Source organism: Arvicola amphibius, chromosome 10 (assembly GCF_903992535.2).
Source record: "Arvicola amphibius chromosome 10, mArvAmp1.2, whole genome shotgun sequence".
NCBI classification, from domain to species: Eukaryota; Metazoa; Chordata; class Mammalia; order Rodentia; family Cricetidae; genus Arvicola; species Arvicola amphibius.
Genome location: NC_052056.1, coordinates 98,956,391 through 98,974,313, shown reverse-complemented (window position 1 = coordinate 98,974,313; position 17,923 = coordinate 98,956,391). Strand labels below are relative to the sequence as shown.

At 48.9% G+C, this 17,923-nt stretch overlaps 1 protein-coding gene across 1 annotated transcript in view; it reads right to left on the bottom strand.

The window, feature by feature from the left end:
* The window catches only part of LOC119825543 (kinesin-like protein KIF19), a 49,125-nt gene that overhangs the window by 15,325 nt on the left and 15,877 nt on the right, over positions 1–17,923 (bottom strand). Inside the window, exons 7-13 of the mRNA XM_038346463.1 lie at positions 16,277–16,471; positions 14,341–14,493; positions 13,674–13,796; positions 11,796–11,946; positions 7,892–8,066; positions 6,219–6,396; positions 2,213–2,483 (exon numbers count right to left, since the gene is read on the bottom strand). Coding sequence (XP_038202391.1) covers positions 2,213–2,483; positions 6,219–6,396; positions 7,892–8,066; positions 11,796–11,946; positions 13,674–13,796; positions 14,341–14,493; positions 16,277–16,471 — 1,246 coding nt within the window. The remainder of the gene's footprint in view (positions 1–2,212; positions 2,484–6,218; positions 6,397–7,891; positions 8,067–11,795; positions 11,947–13,673; positions 13,797–14,340; positions 14,494–16,276; positions 16,472–17,923) is intronic.

Sequence of the window (17,923 nt, the reverse complement as noted above, 5' to 3'; positions counted from 1 at the left end):
GTGTGCTGTTTTTTTTTTTTTAATTACAATGTACACCATCACACTTGGTAAATCCTGTATGTCAAACATGCCAAGAAAACACTCTCCCATTGAGCTACACCCCAACTGAAGTTTAAGTCTTTTTCTGGCCAGGTGGTGGTGGTGCACACCTTTAATTCCAGCACTTGGGAATGAGAAGCAGGCAGATCTCTGAGTTTGAGGACAGCATGGTCCATAAAAAGAATTCAAAGACAGCCAGTGCTACATACAAAAACCCTATCTTGAAAACAAACAAACACATCTTTTTGTGTTGTGCTGACATATTCCTTTCAATCATAAAGTAACAGTATTGAGCTGGACACATAGCTCAGTAGTAGAGTGCTTGCCTGGCACAGGTCATGCCCTTGGTTCCATCTCCAGCATCACCAAAACAGGAAAGGGAAGGAAAGAGAGGGCGAGAAAAGACTGATAATGGCTCCAAAATATAAACAAAATTTTAATTGAAAGTTAAAGGCCAACTCCTGGTACATACACCCAAAAGAACCGAAAAGAGGTGTAATGCATAAAACTAAAGATAGCTGGGCAGTGGTGGTACACACCTTTAGTCCCAGCAGAGGCAGGCGGATCTCTGAGTTCAAGGCCAGCCTGGTTTACAGAGTGAGTTCCAAAGCAGCCAGGGCTACGCAGAGAAACCCTGTTTCTATAAATTTAAAAAAAAAGAAAGCTGAATGTGAATGCTCTCCAAAGTGTTGTTCACAATAACCATAGATGGGGACACCATGAAGAGATGAGCTCTTAGACATGGGCTGTCCGTGTGGTGGGATATGACTCAGCTACAAAAAGGAATGACATTGTATGGTATCTGCTACATGAATGAGTCTAAAAAATGGTATGCTAAGTGAAAGAAATCAGACACCAAAGATCACATGATTGAATTCACAGGAAATATCCCAAACAGAGGCAGGAGGATTGTGTATTAGCGAACAGCCTGAGTTACACAAAGAGATCTAGTCTTAGAGAGAAAAAAAGGGCTGGAAAGACGACTGTGTGAGGAAAGTACTTTCTGCACAAGCATGAGGACCTGAGTTGGGTCTCTAGTGCCCACATGAAAGGGTATGGCATAGCAGTACGTGACTTTAACTCCAGCAATGAGCAGACAGAGACAGGAAGATCCCTGGGGCTGGCTGGCCAGCTAAGTCCGTCTACACAGTGAGTTCCAGGTTCAGTATGAGACCCTATCTCAAGAAACAAGGTGGTATGTAGTACAAGAAGACATAGATATTGGCCTATGATATCCACACGTGCACCCTATGTACATGTGCACACATACAAACACACGCATTCACACACACAATGCAAAACAAAGCAAATATTTTTAAGAAGTGAAGACAAGTTTGGACATGGTGGCACACCTTTAATCCTAGCACTTAGGAGAAAGAGAACACAGAGTTCTCTATGACTTTAGAACCAATCTGGTCTACACAGCAAGTACTAGCCAGGGCTACACGGTGAGACTCTATCTCAAAATAAATAAACAAATTAAAAAAAAAACACTAGGGTATCTGAAGCAGGAGGGTTATAAGTTGGAAGACAGCACGAATTAAACAACGTAACTCTGGGAAGGAAGAGAAGAAAGAAAAGGTAGAGGAGAAAAAGTGAGGGGAAAAGAAGGGGGATAGGAAGGGTGGGAGGGATGGAGTAGGTACAGGGGGCCAGTCACAGTAAGCAGGATGGTGGAAGGTTAGTGTCTGTGCTACACTCTTGGGGGGACTATGTTTTCAGACAAAGGGTTTTTAGCTTTTCTGTGGTGCTAGGAATTGAACTCAGGGCTTTAGCTACCAACAAGCTATGTCCCCAATCCCTTTCATCTCATGGGGGGGGGGCGTGTGCATGCACATGCCTGCATGTAAATAGAGGTCAGGGGGCAACCCCAAGTGTCATTCTTCAGACACCATCTTTTGTCTAGGACAAGGTCTCCCATTACCCTGGAACTCCCATTAGCCTAGTAGGCTAACCTAGCTACCAGCCAGCTCCAGGGATTCACCTGTCCCCACTTCCCACCTGGCTGTCGATGGTATTATATTCATGAGCCACCACACTTGCCTTTTCAATGAGTTCTGGGCCTCAAACTCGAGTCCCCACACTTGCATAACAAACTGAACCATTTCCCCAGCCCTCGGCCTGTGGTTTTTCTGTCTAGAACGCAGTACCAGTTGGTCCGAGCTGGCCTCACCCTGCATCAGCTGCCGCTGCCCCTGGATGACCTGCTCGCACAGCATCCGGTGCTGGTGGTAGCGCTGGATCACGAAGTCCTTCTGGCACAGCAGGTTCTTGCGGCACAGGTTGTCGGCCTGCAGCTCTGTGTTCTCCACCTCCAGCTCGTGGGCCCTGCACAGCAGCTGCAGCACCTCCCGCTGATCCTCACTGGTCACCTGCCTGGGGAGCAGCTTCTCCATCTGAGAGGCCTTCTGCTTGGCGTGGGCCAGGCGCTGCTCTAGGCCAGCCTGGGGGAGACAAGGACAGCTTGGGGCAAGCACCGATGCCAGTTAGTGAACCTCATGAGATGTGTGGCTACTGAACCTAACGATGAGCCACCCACCGTGACGGTGAATACTGATGAGGCCCATTTGACAGGACTAGAAGACACACGTGGACAGCAGTGCAAACGAGGTGGCCTCTGGCCGTGGCAATGAGAGACTCTGTTGATTACGGCATTTGAGGTGGGAAAACCCACCTTAAACAGGGGACCCACCATTCCCTGGACTGGGGTCCTGGGTTACTTAAGGAGACAACGAGCTGAGCACCAGCATCCATCTCTCTGCTTCTTGACTGTGAACGCCATGTGAGCAGCCGACTTCTGCTCCTGCTACCAAGCCTTTCCGGCCAGGAAGGACCGTGTCCTTGAAATAAGACCTAAAATAAACTTTTCTTCCCCCAAGGAATTCTTTACTCTCAGAATCACATAATACAGGAGATCTGAGCTGGGCGGTGGTGGCGCACGCCTTTAATCCCAGCACTCGGGAGGCAGAGGCAGGCGGATCTCTGTGAGTTCGAGACCAGCCTGGTCTAAAAGAGCTAGTTCCAGGACAGGCTCCAAAGCTACAGAGAAACCCTGTCTCGAAAAACCAAAAAAAAAAAAAAAAAAAAAAAAAAAAAAAAAAAAAAAACAGGAGATCTGGGGCTGGTGGGATGGTTCAGCGGTTACGAGCACATACTGCTCTTACAGAGGCTGTGAGTTCTGTCCCCATCACCCAGAATCACCTAGAATCTCTAGTTCTAGGGGATCTGGTGCCCTCTTCTGGTCGCCTCAGAAACCTGCCCCCACATGCATATACCTTCACACACACATAGACACATAAATAAAAATAAATACTTTCTAAAGAAAAGAAAGGGAACTTGGTAGACAGGGTGTTGGCAACTTTACAGAAAATGTGGCCATTCTAGTAGGCACCCCTGAGAAGCCCCTAATAAACTCATTTCATTCCTCAAGCAGAACTTGGATGAGTCTCTTCTTCCCCCTGCCTCTTTTTTTTTTTTTTTTTTTTTTCCAGAGTTACATAGCCCAGGCTAGCCTCAAACTCACTATATAGCTGAAGACGACCTTGAACTCCTGATTCTCCTGCTTCCAGAGTGCTGGGATTACAGGTGTGCCCTACCAACAGTCCAGTTTAGTCAGTGCTGGGGATGGGACCTGGGGCTCTGTGCAGACTAGAAAGAGCTTTACTAACCAAGCCACAGTCCCAGCCCTTAAACGAGTCACGGGCCATTACTGCTGCTCCAGTTTGGGGTCGAATGTTGCTTCCTATCTATCTACCCACCCCATCTGCTCCTTCCTGCAGAAACCACAGAGTCCCTCGGCCACCTTGTCTACTCCTCTTATCTCCTGAACCACCCCAGCACTTCTGCATGGGGCCATGTGTGGCATGGAACGGCAGACCCCTCTCCTGGGAACTGACCACCTTTTCAATACTGGAAACCAGAGCCACCCACCTCACACTGTGACATGCCTCCAGGGTTTTCACAAAGCTGTGGGTGACCCTCTATGTCCTGATTCTCTCAGTCAGCATGTGAGGGGACACAGGGAGAGCTCAGGCCCAGCTTGTCTACTGTAGGCCCCCTGAACTGCTCACCCTGTATAAAATGAGCTAGGAGCCCTTGAGATCCACCTGCAGCCTGTAGCTCGGTTCTGCACACCCACCAGGCGAGGCTCCCGCTCTCTGTACATAGCTATGGGTATATGGTTGTTTCTGTATGTGTCTGTATGTTCTGTATGCTCGTCACACGGGTGTGTGTGTGCATCTGATGGAGATGCTGCTGATCACGTCTAGGAAACACCTTCCCAGCGATTGTATCCCTTCATGTGGAGCCTGCTCAGGTGACTCAGCAAAGAAATGATCACACCACTCAACTAACCCCACAAGGCCCCAGAGAGTCACATGGTACTCAGGCTGCCTAGCACGCCCAGAGTCTTGGTCCCCAAGGGATGGGCAGATAACAGCAGATAACACCTTCCTTCTGATCAGGGACCGATTCCACTCCCTTCCTCCCAACTCCTCCCCAAGCAACCTCCCCTCTGTTCTCCCTAACTCCATCCCGACTCCTCTGAAGCCCTCTTCCATTCTGCTCCATACAGCCTCCTGAGTTCTCCTCAACTCCTGAGCCGAGAAACAGCCCCTCCTCTGCCCACTCACACCTGTTGCAGTGGCTGTTGCTGCGCTGACCACAAGTCACACCTGTGTCTCTTCCCTCAGCTCTGAGCTTGGGGCACAGGATGCAGCCAGTTTTCCTTGAAGCCCCAGGGCCTGGCCTCCAGCTAGATACTTAAAACCTTGCTTTTTTAATTGATCATTTATTGACTGACAAGCTCGCCTCTGCAGGCTCCTGACTGACAGGCTTGCCTCTGCAGGCTCTTGACTGACAGGCTCACCTCTGTAGGCTCCTGACTGACAGGCTCACCTCTGCAGGTTCCATCATTTGTTGATATCTGAATTTGCCCTTGATGTTCATATCACCTAGCTGAGCACATCACTGGCTTAGACAACAAGCATCTATCTTCCTCTTGTTGTTGTTGTTGCTGCTGCTGTTTTTCAAAACAGGGTTTCTCTGTATAACGGCCCTAGCTGTCCTGGAACTCATTCTGTAGACCAGGCTTGTCTGGAACTCAAAGAGATCTACCTGCCTCTGCCTCCTGAGTCTGAGTGCTGGGATAAAAGATGTATGCCACCACTGTCAAGCTATCTTTCTTATTTTCTTTTTCTTTCTTTCTTTCTTTTTTTTTTTTTTTTTTTTTTTGGTTTTTCGAGACAGGGTTTCTCTGCAGCTTTAGAGCCTGTCCTGGAGCTAGCTCTTGTAGACCAGGCTGGTCTCGAACTCACAGAGATCCGCCTGCCTCTGCCTCCCGAGTGCTGGGATTAAAGGTGTGCGCCACCACTGCCCGGCTTTATCTTTCTTATTTTAAAAGCTGTAGGAAATCTAATCATTAATTTGAAGTGAGGAGGCAGAAGTCTAGACTGGAGTGGGCAGGAGTAATAATAACATGAAGGGCCTCTTGCTTTGGTTACATAGCTTTTAAGAGAATTAAACAATGCCTGCCTTTAACAACTTGACATCACTGAACATTTTTCCTACTTTCTGAGAACATCCACCAGCATTTAGCTAATGAGCTGCCCAGTTCCTAGCATCACTAGCCTTCCCACAAAGCTTCTTCAAGCAAGAGTTCTCTAATTTTCCTAACCCGAGTTTACTCACTAGCCAGCTATTAAATAGCTCATTAAAAAAGCTCTTTTTTTTTGAGACATGTTTCTCTATGTATCCCTGGCTGTCCTGGAACTCACTCTGTCTGTAAACCAGGCTGGCCTCAAACTCAGAGATCGGCCTGCCTCTGCCACCCAAGTGCTGGGATTAAAGGTGTGCGCCACTAGCACCTAACTTTCAGCATCTTACTCGACCAGTCTGACCAAGGATGACCTTGAACTTCTGGACCTTCTGCCTCTACTTCCGATTATGGGTGTCTGGCACCACACCTGTTGCTGGGGACGGAACCCTGGCCCTTGTGCTTCCTAAGCAAACCTCTACCAACTGAGGTATGTCCCAGTCCTTGACCAAGTCTCTGTGTCAGAGACTCGGGTGGCTGTGACCACATAGCTGCTGTGTTTCATGGGATGGGCAGGTACTCTCAAAGGGTCGCCAGGCTCAGACAATAAGCACCATTGCCACGGCGGATCATCCCTCTCCCTCACCTTGAGGGCTGCGGTTTTCTGCTGCTCAGCCAGAAGCAGGTTCACCTCCTCTCTGGCCAGAGCCACCTCCGGGGGCTCTGAAGCCCCGACCTCCTCTCCGTCAGCATCCCCCGGCTCCTCGTCCTTCTCACTCTTGTTGTCCGTGTTTGCGTGGGGGTGGGTCTTCTCTCGCTCCCAGCTGCAGCCAGGACACAGGTATCAGGGAGCAATTGCGCCTGAGCGGAGAGTTCTACACCTCACACCCAGAGCTTTCCAGGCCCGCTAGCCTCCTCACAGGTGTGGGGAAATGATGGAGAGAAACCAGGTCTCACTCATGATCTTCTCCACATATGCATCCACTCCAGCCCCACATATGACCCCCGGCCCCACAGAGCCAGCCACAGCCACCTCCTGTGGAAACATGCTGTCCTCAGGAGACAACTGTGTGACAGGGACACTAGGAGCATGTCTGGGCTCTGGTAGCAAGGGTAACACATTGAGCCTAAACAGGATCCATGGAAACAGGGCAGAAAAGGAAGACCAAGGAAGCCTGGCAAGCAGATACCTGGCCAGAAAGGGCAAGACACTGTGACTGCATTGGTTTTGATATTTTGCTCACCCCCACCCCCCGACAGGGTTTCCAGGCTGGTCTCGAACCTGGAGATCCACCTGCCTCTGCCTCCCTGGTGCTGGGATTAAAGGCCTGCGCCACCACAGCACAGCTCTGATTGCATCGCTGAAGTTTAGAACGACAGCAGTGTAAGCGGTGTTGTTCGCATTGTTGGAGAGAGAGGAGGAAGGTGAGCGTGGTGATGACAGTGACCATGACAAAGGGTGGTGACGTACACTTGTCATTCCAGCGCCCAGGAGGTGGAAGTGAAAGGTCATAAATCCCAGGCCAGCCTGAGTTATATACAAGATCTTGTTCCAAACAAAGGGGGAAGGGAAGGAGAAAGGGAGAGGAGGGAAGGAGAGAGGAAGAGGAGGGAAGGGGAGGGAAGTAGAAAGGGAGGCGAAAGGAAGGAGAAAAGGAGGGGAAAGGAAGGAAAAAGGGAGGGGAAGGAAAGAAGAAAGGGAAGGGAAGGGAAAGAGAAAGGCAAGGGAAGGTAATTGAGAAGGGAGGGGAGGGAAGGAGAAAGGGAGGGGAAGGAAAGGAGAAAGGGAGGGGAAGGTAAGAAGAAAGGGAGGGACAGGAAGGGAGTTGAGAAGGGAGGGAGAGGAGGAGGAGAGGAGGGGAATTATGGGGAGAAGCTAGAGTAGAGGTGAAAAGAAGCAATGGGTCTGAGTGTGACAGTGCTGTATGAAGTCACCCCTAAGCGGGTGGTCTTGTGTCCAGGTTACTCCAGGACAATTGGAGGGATACCCACTGTCCCAGTGTAATGATTAGGGGATACCCTTCACCTCCAGAAGTCTGGTGTGGGCATCCAGGGTCACTCTGTCTTCAGAGTCTTACACATATGGGTAAATGAACCATGGGAGAGATTGTGTTAATGTTTATTGAACCCCTGGGCTTGCTCTGGACCCCAACTGTAAGAAGCCCAAGGGATCTAGACGTGCTTGGCCCAGTTTACCAATAGGGTTGTAACGGGAGAGAAACAGAGACAGGACCTGTTTTGTTGAGGACCAGTGCCCGCTCTGTTCCTTGGCTTCCCTTCCCTTAGGGGGTGTGCTGTGCCTATCAGCAGGGCACTCACTCTGCAATGGTCAGTAGGTGGCGAGACATGTCTATGTGCAGCTCAATGTTGGTATTCTCCAGCTCCACCAGGCTGCGCCGCATCTCCATTTGCTCCTTGAAAGCCCCAATAAGCTGTGCCCGGATCTTGTTCATCTGTAGATGACTGTCCTCCTCTGCATCATGGGGGACTGTGACTGCAGGTAGGAAGAAGACTGGCTGGGCTGAACGCCATGCTCACTCACAGGATGAGCCATGGTCCATGGACATGTATGGATGCATGGAGGATGGGTGGGTGTGTACATAGAAGGATGTGTAGATGTGGTATGTGGATGGATGGGTAGTTAATTTTTTGGGTTTTTTTTATTTGTTTGTTTTTCAAGAAAGAATTTCTCCGTGTAGCTTTGGTTGTCCTGGAATTCATTCTGTGGACCAGGCTGACCTCGAACTCACAAAGCTTTGCTTGCTTCTGCATCCCGAGCTCTGGGATTAAAGGCGTGCACCACCACTACCTGGCTTGGATGGGTAGGTAATTGATGGTGCATAAATTGATAAATGGATGGATTTTGGTGTGGACAGATGGATATGTAGATGCGTGGATGAGTAGGTAGGTGAGTAGCTGAATAGGTATGTGTGTATGTACGTATATATGTATGTATGTATGTATGTATATTCGGGTGGATGGATGCATGGAAGCATAGGTGGATGGATAGATAAGATGGCAGAGGGATGAATGGGTAGATGAATGTGTATTTGGGTGGAGAGATGGATGGATGGGAACGTAGGTGGGTGGATAAATGGATGTGTGAGTGGATGGATGAATAGATGGAGGGATGGATATGAGGCTGCATGTATGAGTGTATGGAAGGATGGGTTGGTGGATGGATGGACAGATGGGGAGATGAGTGGGTGGAGGAACATGTATTTGGGTGAACGGCTGGATGGATGGGGAAATGGTTGGGTGGGTGGATGGATGGCACATAGATGACAAGTGAAAGGATGGTAGATGGGTATATGTCATGGTCTTACTTCTCTTTGAAAACCTTAATTTTTGTCTAACTGATATATTGCCAATGTAATACATATTTCTTATTTCCCCAGCGCTTTACTTTTAGCTAGTCCAAGAAGTGAAAGCTATTTCAGCTTACACCTCTGTTTCCTAAAGTATTTGAGACTTTTTGATATGTTTCCTGCCACTAAGAATTCTGTATGGCTGGCAAGATGGCTCAGTGGGTAAAGGTGCTTACAGCCAAGCCTCACAACCTAAATTTAATCCCCAGAACCCACATGGTAGGAGAAGTAAACCAATTCCTGCAAGTTGTCCTCTGACCTACACACACACACACACACACACACACACACACACACAAATAATAAAATGAAAATAAGGGCTGGAGAGATGTCTCAGTGGTTAAGAGCACTGGCTGCTCTTCCAGAGGTCCTAAGGTCAATTACCAGCAACCACATGGTGGCTCACAACCATCTGTAATGAGATCTGGTGCCCTCTTCTGGAATGCAGGCATACATGGAGGCAGAATGTTGTATACATAATAAATGAATAAATCTTTAAAAAAATAAAATAAAATGAAAATAAAAGTAATTCTTCTGTGAGTTGTCTATTAAATGTCTTGCTCACTCTTAATCATTGAGCTGTGTGCTTATTTTTATTGATTTTAGAAGTCCTCTGTAAATTACAGCAAAACCTATCTTCATAAACCAAAGAACATGTGTGTGGTATGTCTGCATATGTCCTTTTTGGGGGGAGAGGGTTATGTGTGTATATGCTGTGTACATGTCAATGTGGGTCTGTGTATACACACATGCAGTCACATGTGCCCATGCCAGGCTAGAGGTCAATGCTGGGTATCTTTCAGAGTCTCTCCCTGCCTTATGCTTTGAGACAGTGTCTCTCACTGCTCTGCAGCCATTAACTGGCTAGACTGGATGGCCATCCAGCTCCAGGAATCCTCCAGACTCTTCCCTTACCCACTGCTGGGGTTAGAGACACCCAAGACCCCCTGGCTTTTTGTTTATTTTATTTTTGTTTCTCTGTGTAACTGTCCTGGCTGTCCTGAAACTCACTCTATAGTCTATGCTGGCCTCCAGCTCACAGAGATTGCCTGCCTCTGCCTCTTAAGTGCTGGGATTAAAGACATGCACCACTGCACCCAGCCTGCTGCACTGGATTTTATGTGAGAGCTGAGGATCCTAACCAGTCCTCATGTTTACACAGAAACAATGACTGGGCCACCTCCCCACTCCACACAGGTATCTTAAAATCTGTTTTTGCAAGTTTTTTCTTTCTTCCTTCCTTCTTTCCTTCCTTCCTTCCTTCCTTCCTTCCTTCCTTCCTTCCTTCCTTCCTTCCTTCCTTTCTTCTTCCTTCCTTCCTTCCTTCCTTCCTTTCTCCTTCCTTCCTTCCTTCCTTCCTTCCTTCCTTCCTTCCTTCCTTTCTTTTCTTTCTTTCTTGAAAGGGAGAAAGAGTCAAGTCAGTCTCTTGCCTCCATGGCTGGCCTCAGTTCTCTATAACCTGAATTCAGACCACAAAGCCAGGTATGATAGTGCCCTTCTATAATCCTAGTGCTGGAGCACAGGAGAAACAAAGACAAGTGGATCCCTAGGGCACACCCGCCAGCCAGCATGGCCCAATTGCTAAGTTCCAAGCCCAGAGAGAAACCCTGTATCAAAAAATATTAAGGGGGCTGGAGAGATGTCTCAACATTTAAGAGCCCTGGCTACTCTTCAGAGGACCCACATGGTGGCTGACAACTATCTGCAGTTTCAGTCCCAGGGATCTGTCACCCTCTTCTGGCCTCCTTGGTTACTGCAAACATATGGGGCATAGACATACATGCAGACAGAACACCCAGTACACATCAAATAAATCAAAAAGTTTAAACTCAATTAAAAAGTAAGAGCCAGATGTGGAGGGCAGGGCATACCCATTTAATTCTAGCGCTCAGGAGGCAGAGGCAGGAGCCAGTCTGGTCTACACAATGAGTTCCAGAAGAATCAAGGCTACACAGAATATACCTTGTTTCAAAACAAAACAAAAACAACAAACAAAAAAAAAAAAAAAAACAAAGTCAAACAAGAAGGCAGTTGCTCTGAGCCACTTTAAGGTTCTTTTGGGTCCACCTGCTGCTCTGATGCCTGACTCAGCGAGGTCTAGTTTTCTTCTTCCTCTCCTTCTGTCTTTTCCCTCACAGGCTGCTCAGAGCCTGAGCTGCCTCTTCTGGTGCTCTGGCTTCTTTACTCTTTCGTGGAAGGCCCCCTCCCTCACTTTCCATGCAGCTCAATGTCAGCTACATGGCTAACCAGCACGCCTACATCTCAAGCTTCTACCTATGAATCTATGATAATTTTCTCCCTAAACTCAAAACAAACAAACAAACAAAGGTAGAGAGTGAGGAAGATACTTAACACTGACTGACCTTTGGCCTCCACACCAAAAAAGAAAAGAAAATGAAATTTAAAAAAAGAACATAAGCCAGATGTAGTGGCACACGCCTTTAATCCCAGCACTTGGGATGTGGAAACAAGGGGATCTCTGTGAGTTCAAGGCCAGCCTGGTCTACAGAGTATGTTCTAGGAGAGCCAGAGCTACACAGTGAAACCCTGTCTCCAGTATATATATATATATATATATATATATATATATATATATATATATAATAGTCTAGCTCCCATATCTTGTAGGCACGAAACTAGAGCCAGCCTGAGGCTCCCAGGGAAGCAAAAATAATATCCCTTAGCAGGATCACTTGGTCACTGTGAATGTAGATCATCAGGATGGCCATGGCTAGGCACTTGGGCCAGGAGAAGCCATGGGCCCATGGAATATGGATGTTGGGCATAGGGCTCCAGGGAAGAGAGGGTACTGAGCCATCAGGGCCTGCTGGAGGTACAGCTATACTCAGCACTACCTTGTATATCCAGGACGCCGGGGTCACTTTTCTTCTCCTTATCCTGCTTCTCAATCTTTGACTTGAGGTGCTCGATTTCCCTGCGCAGGTCAGAGATGACGTCAGTGTACTGCGCGATGCGGTAGGAGACATTCAGCAGGTTGCGTTTGACCTGATGGTGAGGACAAGCGCCCAAGGTCAGGCACGGCGAGAAGTGTCCTGAAGGACAGGTTTGAGAGGTGACGTGGTGGGTGTGGTGATTGGCTTGTCAACTGGACACAACTTATAATCATCCTGGGAAGAGAGTCTCCAAGAAGGATTATCTACACCAGGCTGGGTATGTCTGACGGGACTGTCTTAATTAAGTTAATTGATGGTACCCACAGTGGGCAGCACCATCCCCTATGTATGGGGGGGGGATGGTCCTGATCTATATAAGAATGGAGAAACTGAGCAGAGCATAAGCAGGCAAGCATTAATTTCTCTCTTTGCCCTGATTGTCCCCCAATAGGGACTGTAATTTAGAATTATGAGTCAAAAGGAGCCTTTCTCATTTTGGGATTGCTTGTGTCTGGGTATTTTATCACAGCAACAGAAATAAAATGGGAAAACAGGGATGGGGGGACCCAACGTCATTGCTACATCATGTTATCTATGAATGTGCTGGGCCACATTCTGGGATACATGTGGCCTGTGGCGGGACAGGTTGGACACCTGCTATATCACAGAGGAGCATTGAGAACACAGGGCTCGGTGTATTCAGCCAGACACACAAGCAGAATGCTGTGTCTATGCAGCATCCAGAGAAGTAAGATTCTCAGAAGCAGAAAGCAGAGTGGTAGAGCCAGGGCCTGGGGAGAAGCTAGGGGTCTTTAATGGGAGACTGAGTTTTGGTTTGGTTTGGTGTGTAAGTTCTAAAGGTGGACAATCGTTCTGGTAGCACCACAGGGTGACTATACCAAGGCTACCATGCTGCGGACTCACAGGGATAAAAATGGAAATTTGGGTGGCCATAGGGATGACTCATTGGGGTAAAGGCAATTGCTACCAAGGCTGTCGTCCCAGAACCTCCATGGTGGAGGAAGAAGAGCGCTGACTGCCACAAGTTACCCTCCGACAGCCATACGCTTGCCATGACATGCATATATGCACACACTTGTATGCACACACTAAAGAAAAATGAAATAAAGAAATTACTGAATGAAGCCTGGTGGTGGTGGTGGTGCACATCTTTAATCCCAGCACTCAGGAGGCAGAGGCAGTCACATCTCTCTAAGATCCAGGACAGCCAGGGCTACACAGAGAAACCCTACCAAGAAAAACCAAAATGAAAAAAAAAATTGTTCCACGTATATCTTATCATAATAAAAGACTTCAAGTAATCCATTAGGAATTTTTAGAAATCTTCCCACCGGTAACTACTGCAACCACTGATTGTGGGGGAGGGGGAGATTCATGTTCACGTGGGTGTACATGTGTATGTTCGTGTGTGTACAGGCCAGAAATCAACTTCAGGTGTCATTCTGCAGCCTCCATCCACCTTATTTTTATATTTTAACTACTTACCGTGTATACCTGACTGACCCGCGTCACCCTAAGGTAGATCAGGCTAGCCTTGGACTCACAGCGATCCACCTGCCTCTGCCTCCTGAGAGCTGACATAAAGGCCTGCAGTATGATGCCCAGCTCACCTTGTTCTTTTGAGTGGGGTGGGTCTCTTGATGTCCTGGAGTTTGACAGAGAGGCCAGGTTGACTGGCAGGGATCTGTCTGTGTCCTTTCCAGCACAAGAAGTATGGGTGAGCGCTGCTGCATCTGAGTTTGTTTGTTTTGTGTTGCTATTGTTGTTTTTAACATGGGTCTAGGGACTGAAGTCAGGCCATCTTTCCCACTCCCTTACCCTCGTCTTGATGTTCTTCGCCCTGTACGCATAGAGCAGTGTGGTTCTTGATTCCTCAAAACTGGTGCTGGCCGGGCTGATGTGAGCGATCATCACTGTACGGCTGTTGCCTCCCAGGGCATCCTGCTCAGTGAGAACCACAGACCTGGGTTGATGGGAGCCATGTGCTCGCCACGTCACCAGTGGCCCCAGCCCTCTGCCAGTATCATCAGAGGTCTGGGATCAGGGCAGCTGACACTGGGGACCAGAGTGAGGCCTGGGAAGGAGACCCCCAGGATAAATGGGTTGTACTCCAGCCCCCCCCCCCTTCTGACTGCTGCTTTGGTGGGAGCAGTTTAGACCCAGAGGGCAGATGTAGGGGCATTTATTTACTGCTTGTTCATTTATCTAGGCAGCATCAAGCTCAGTATAAAGAAAAGTTTTCACAGGTTACAGCTACCCACAGTGGGATCGGCATCTTGGGAAGTAGTGAGCTCCCTGTTACTAGGGGCATGTGAGCAAGGATAGACCACACTCAGGAGAGTAATAGAGAGTCAGGCATTGGCCAGGTACTCGGACTTCTACAGAGTGATGCCTTCAGGGTCCTAGGCCTCTGTGCTGGCAGTTAATTCCTGGAAGATACTGACAGCTGCGGTGGCCCTCCCTAACCCCCAGCTGGGGCACCTACCTTCAGCAGGCGCGTGAGTTTGCTGTCACGGAAGTTCACATACTGAGCTCGGCTGCCACCCTTCTCGCTGAGGGCATTGATGCAGTTGCCCAGCGCCAGCAGCGAGCGGTTGATGTGTGCACCCTCTTTCATCCTCTTGCCTCGGTTCTGGGTCTGAGCAGAGAGGCCAGGCTGAACATGGACCGAGTCCCTTCCTACTGATATCTTCCCTTCCCCATCCCCAGGGAGGGGACTCAAGTCCAAAGGGATGGGGAAGGGCCCCACCTGCCCTGGTACTGAGGCCCATAAGTCCTAAGGACTGGAAACCCCTAGATAGGACATCACAAGTAGAGTATTAAGCATCTAGTCTCAGATATAGAGCTGATTGACATAGGAAAGCTAACTGAAATAAACAGGTTGGAACCCAGACAACACTGCTTACAACAAAATGCAAGTGAGTGTATTTTGTCTAGGAAGTACCCTACCTCCAACTGGAAGACTTACCCTAAGCTCTACGGGTCCCCCTGGTGGCTTTCTGAGAGTCCACAGCCCCAGCGCCTGATCTTCCCAATGCAGCCCCACTTATTTCCTCTAATGCGCAGACACTATAGCAGTCCCCTGCCTCCGCATGTGGGCAGGGCTGTGTCATCTGCTGCCCCATAAGATGCAAGCTCTGGGAAGTCACACCCGTCCCTTTGGCCATGCGTCTGGGAGCCTGCCGGCAGCTGGCATAGTAAGTGTTCAATGGCATGAGCTAAATGAGCGGGTGAAGATGTGTGCAAAAGCCAACAAACACATCTGAGCCCAGCATCCACATGGTGGCTCACCATTGTCTGTTGCTCTAGTTCCAGGGAATCAGACACCCTCTTCTGGCCTTCGCAGTACCAGGCACACAAGTGGTGCATGGACGTAGAGGTTGGATTTAATGTTGCTGGTCTCGAACTCACTATGAAGCTGGGCTGGCCTTGAACTTCTGGTTCTTCTACCTCCACCTCTGGATTATATACATGCACTACTATACTTGTTTCACACAGTGCTGATGACGAAACCCGAGGCTTCACGTGCGCTACGCAAGCACTCCACCACCTGAGTTACATCCCTAGCTCTTTCTTTTTGTTCTCAGAGTCTTACTATGTCATCCAGGCAAGCCTGAAACTCACAGTCCTCCTGCCTCGGCCTCTCAAGCACTGGGATGACAGGCATGTACCACTACAACTGGCTCCAAGTCTGTACCGTGAAGCAGGCACACTGCTGGACTTGAACTTGTCCAAGGAGGGCTATGGCTATGGAGATTGCAAGCATCATTGCCTGGTGTGTGTACTAGAGGGGCAGGGAAATGCTGCCTACTGGTAACATTGGATCTGCAAAGGCCTAAATTGACTCTTTTTCTAGCTCAGCCCTGAGCTGGGTCCCTGGCCTGAAGGAACACCTGAACCACAGGGTAGCATCCAGGAAGCACAAAAGCAAAACCAAGGGACCCACAGCTGGGAAGGGACTATGGCTGTGCAGCCTTTCCTGCCAGGGTCCCTGTGCACCTACCTGCCTGCCCACAGTGTGGAACTCCAAACGTTTTTCCTTGTATTCCAACCCAACTCCTCAGGATCTGTCTAGGCTCAGCCCTAAGACCCCTGCCATAGCCTCTACAGACCATGAAAGCCCAGGCCTCCCTGGGCACTGCTACCTGATGACACATGACACCCCAACACATGGGGATCACCTTCAGTAGATGCAGGAAGGAAGACCCTCTGAAAACATTGGCTCCCTGCCTTCCTCACTAAATGCTTGCAGGATTCATTACCTAAGACTCTGCCACCTCTTCTGGGTCCAACACTGTCCTGGGTGTCAGAGAACATTTAAACAAGGACAGCCAAGGTCCCATTCAGACTGAGAATGACAGACCCCAGGGTGAAAGACAGTAAGGACATCTGAAAGTGGGTGCACCTCAGAGGGGCTGTACCTGGGCTGCACGCTCTGCACCTGCCAGGTCCACCATGAAGAGCCTCCCGAGGTGCACCTCCTCTGCCAGGTCGCCACCTCGGCTTTTCTGGTGCACAGTGACCTGCAGTACAGCATGGGAGCGGGAGGAAGTCTTGTTGGTAGCTGTGGGCTCCTGTGTACGCTGCCGGTTGCCTTTGGTGAGTAGTTGCATGATCTGAGGGCGGAGGGAGAGGAAGGCAAGTCATAGACCTGAGTGGCCACACATTCCTTCTAGAAAGACAGAAGAAAAGGGGGAAGGGAGACTCTGGGGCTCGGACTCTTACAGCAGTCTAGTTTGTGGCATGAAGTGATTAATTAGTTAAGTAAATTAGAGGAATTAAAGATTCTTTTTTTTTTTTTTTTTTTGGTTTTTCGAGACAGGGTTTCTCTGTAGTTTTGGAGCCTGTCCTGGAACTAGCTCTTGTAGACCAGGCTGGCCTCGAACTCACAGAGATCCGCCTGCCTCTGCCTCCCGAGTGCTGGGATTAAAGGCGTGCGCCACCGCTGCCCGGCGGAATTAAAGATTCTTGATGGGCACCCCATCTGCCCTTCCTCTATCCATGATAGATATCACTAATGGATAATCTCTTTTTCCCTCCTTTTTTTTTTTTTTTTTGCTTCTCATCTCAGTTTAATGAACAGGATTTCATTGGTAAGGTTTTTATATTTTTCTTACACATATATTGATCCTATTAGTGTTTTTATTCCCTCCTTTTTTTTTTTTAAAGACAAAATTCTTCCTGTGGTGGCTAGTCTTTTGTCAACTTGACACAAGTTAGAGTTACCTGAAAAAAAGGAACCTCAGTTGAGAAAATGCAGCCATAGGATCCAGCTATAAGGCATTTTCTTAATTAGTGATTGATGGGAAGGGCGCAGCCCATTGTGAGTGGTGCCATCCCTGGGCAGGTGGTTCTGGGTGCTATAAAAAAGCAGGCTGAGCCGGGCGGTGGTGGCGCACGCCTTTAATCCCAGCACTCGGGAGGCAGAGGCAGGCGGATCTCTGTGAGTTCGAGGCCAGCCTGGTCTACAAGAGCTAGGTCCAGGACAGGCTCTAAAAAAAAGCTGCAGAGAAACCCTGTCTTGAAAAACAAACAAACAAAAAAAAAAAAGCAGGCTGAGCAAGCCAGTAAGCAGCATCCTGTACCAGCTCCTGCCTCCAGGAGGGTTGCTGCTCCAGTTCTGTAGCTGCTTGCATGGCAGAGGGGTTCACTTCTATTGCCAACCCCAACAGCCCTGCAGCTGTAAGAGTTCCAGTCCTGACCTCCTTCAGTGATGAACTGTGATGTGGAACCATAGGCCAAACAAACCCTTGCCTTTCCAACTTGTCTTCTGGTCATGGTGTTTCATCACAGCAACAGAAACCCTAACTAAGACACATTGTCTGGGTTCACTAAAACTCACTATGCCACGAGGGATGACCTTGAATTTCTGATCCTCCTGCCTCCAGCTCCTGAGTGCTGGGGTTGCAAATGTGTGCCACCATGTTCAGTTTATACAGTACTGGGGATGGAACCCATGGGCTCATACATGCTAGGCAAGCACTCCACAGCTGAGCTATATACCCAGCCTAACTCACCCCTTCCCCCACAGAACCTAGAGGAACCCTGACCGCTTTCCAGGAAGCGGA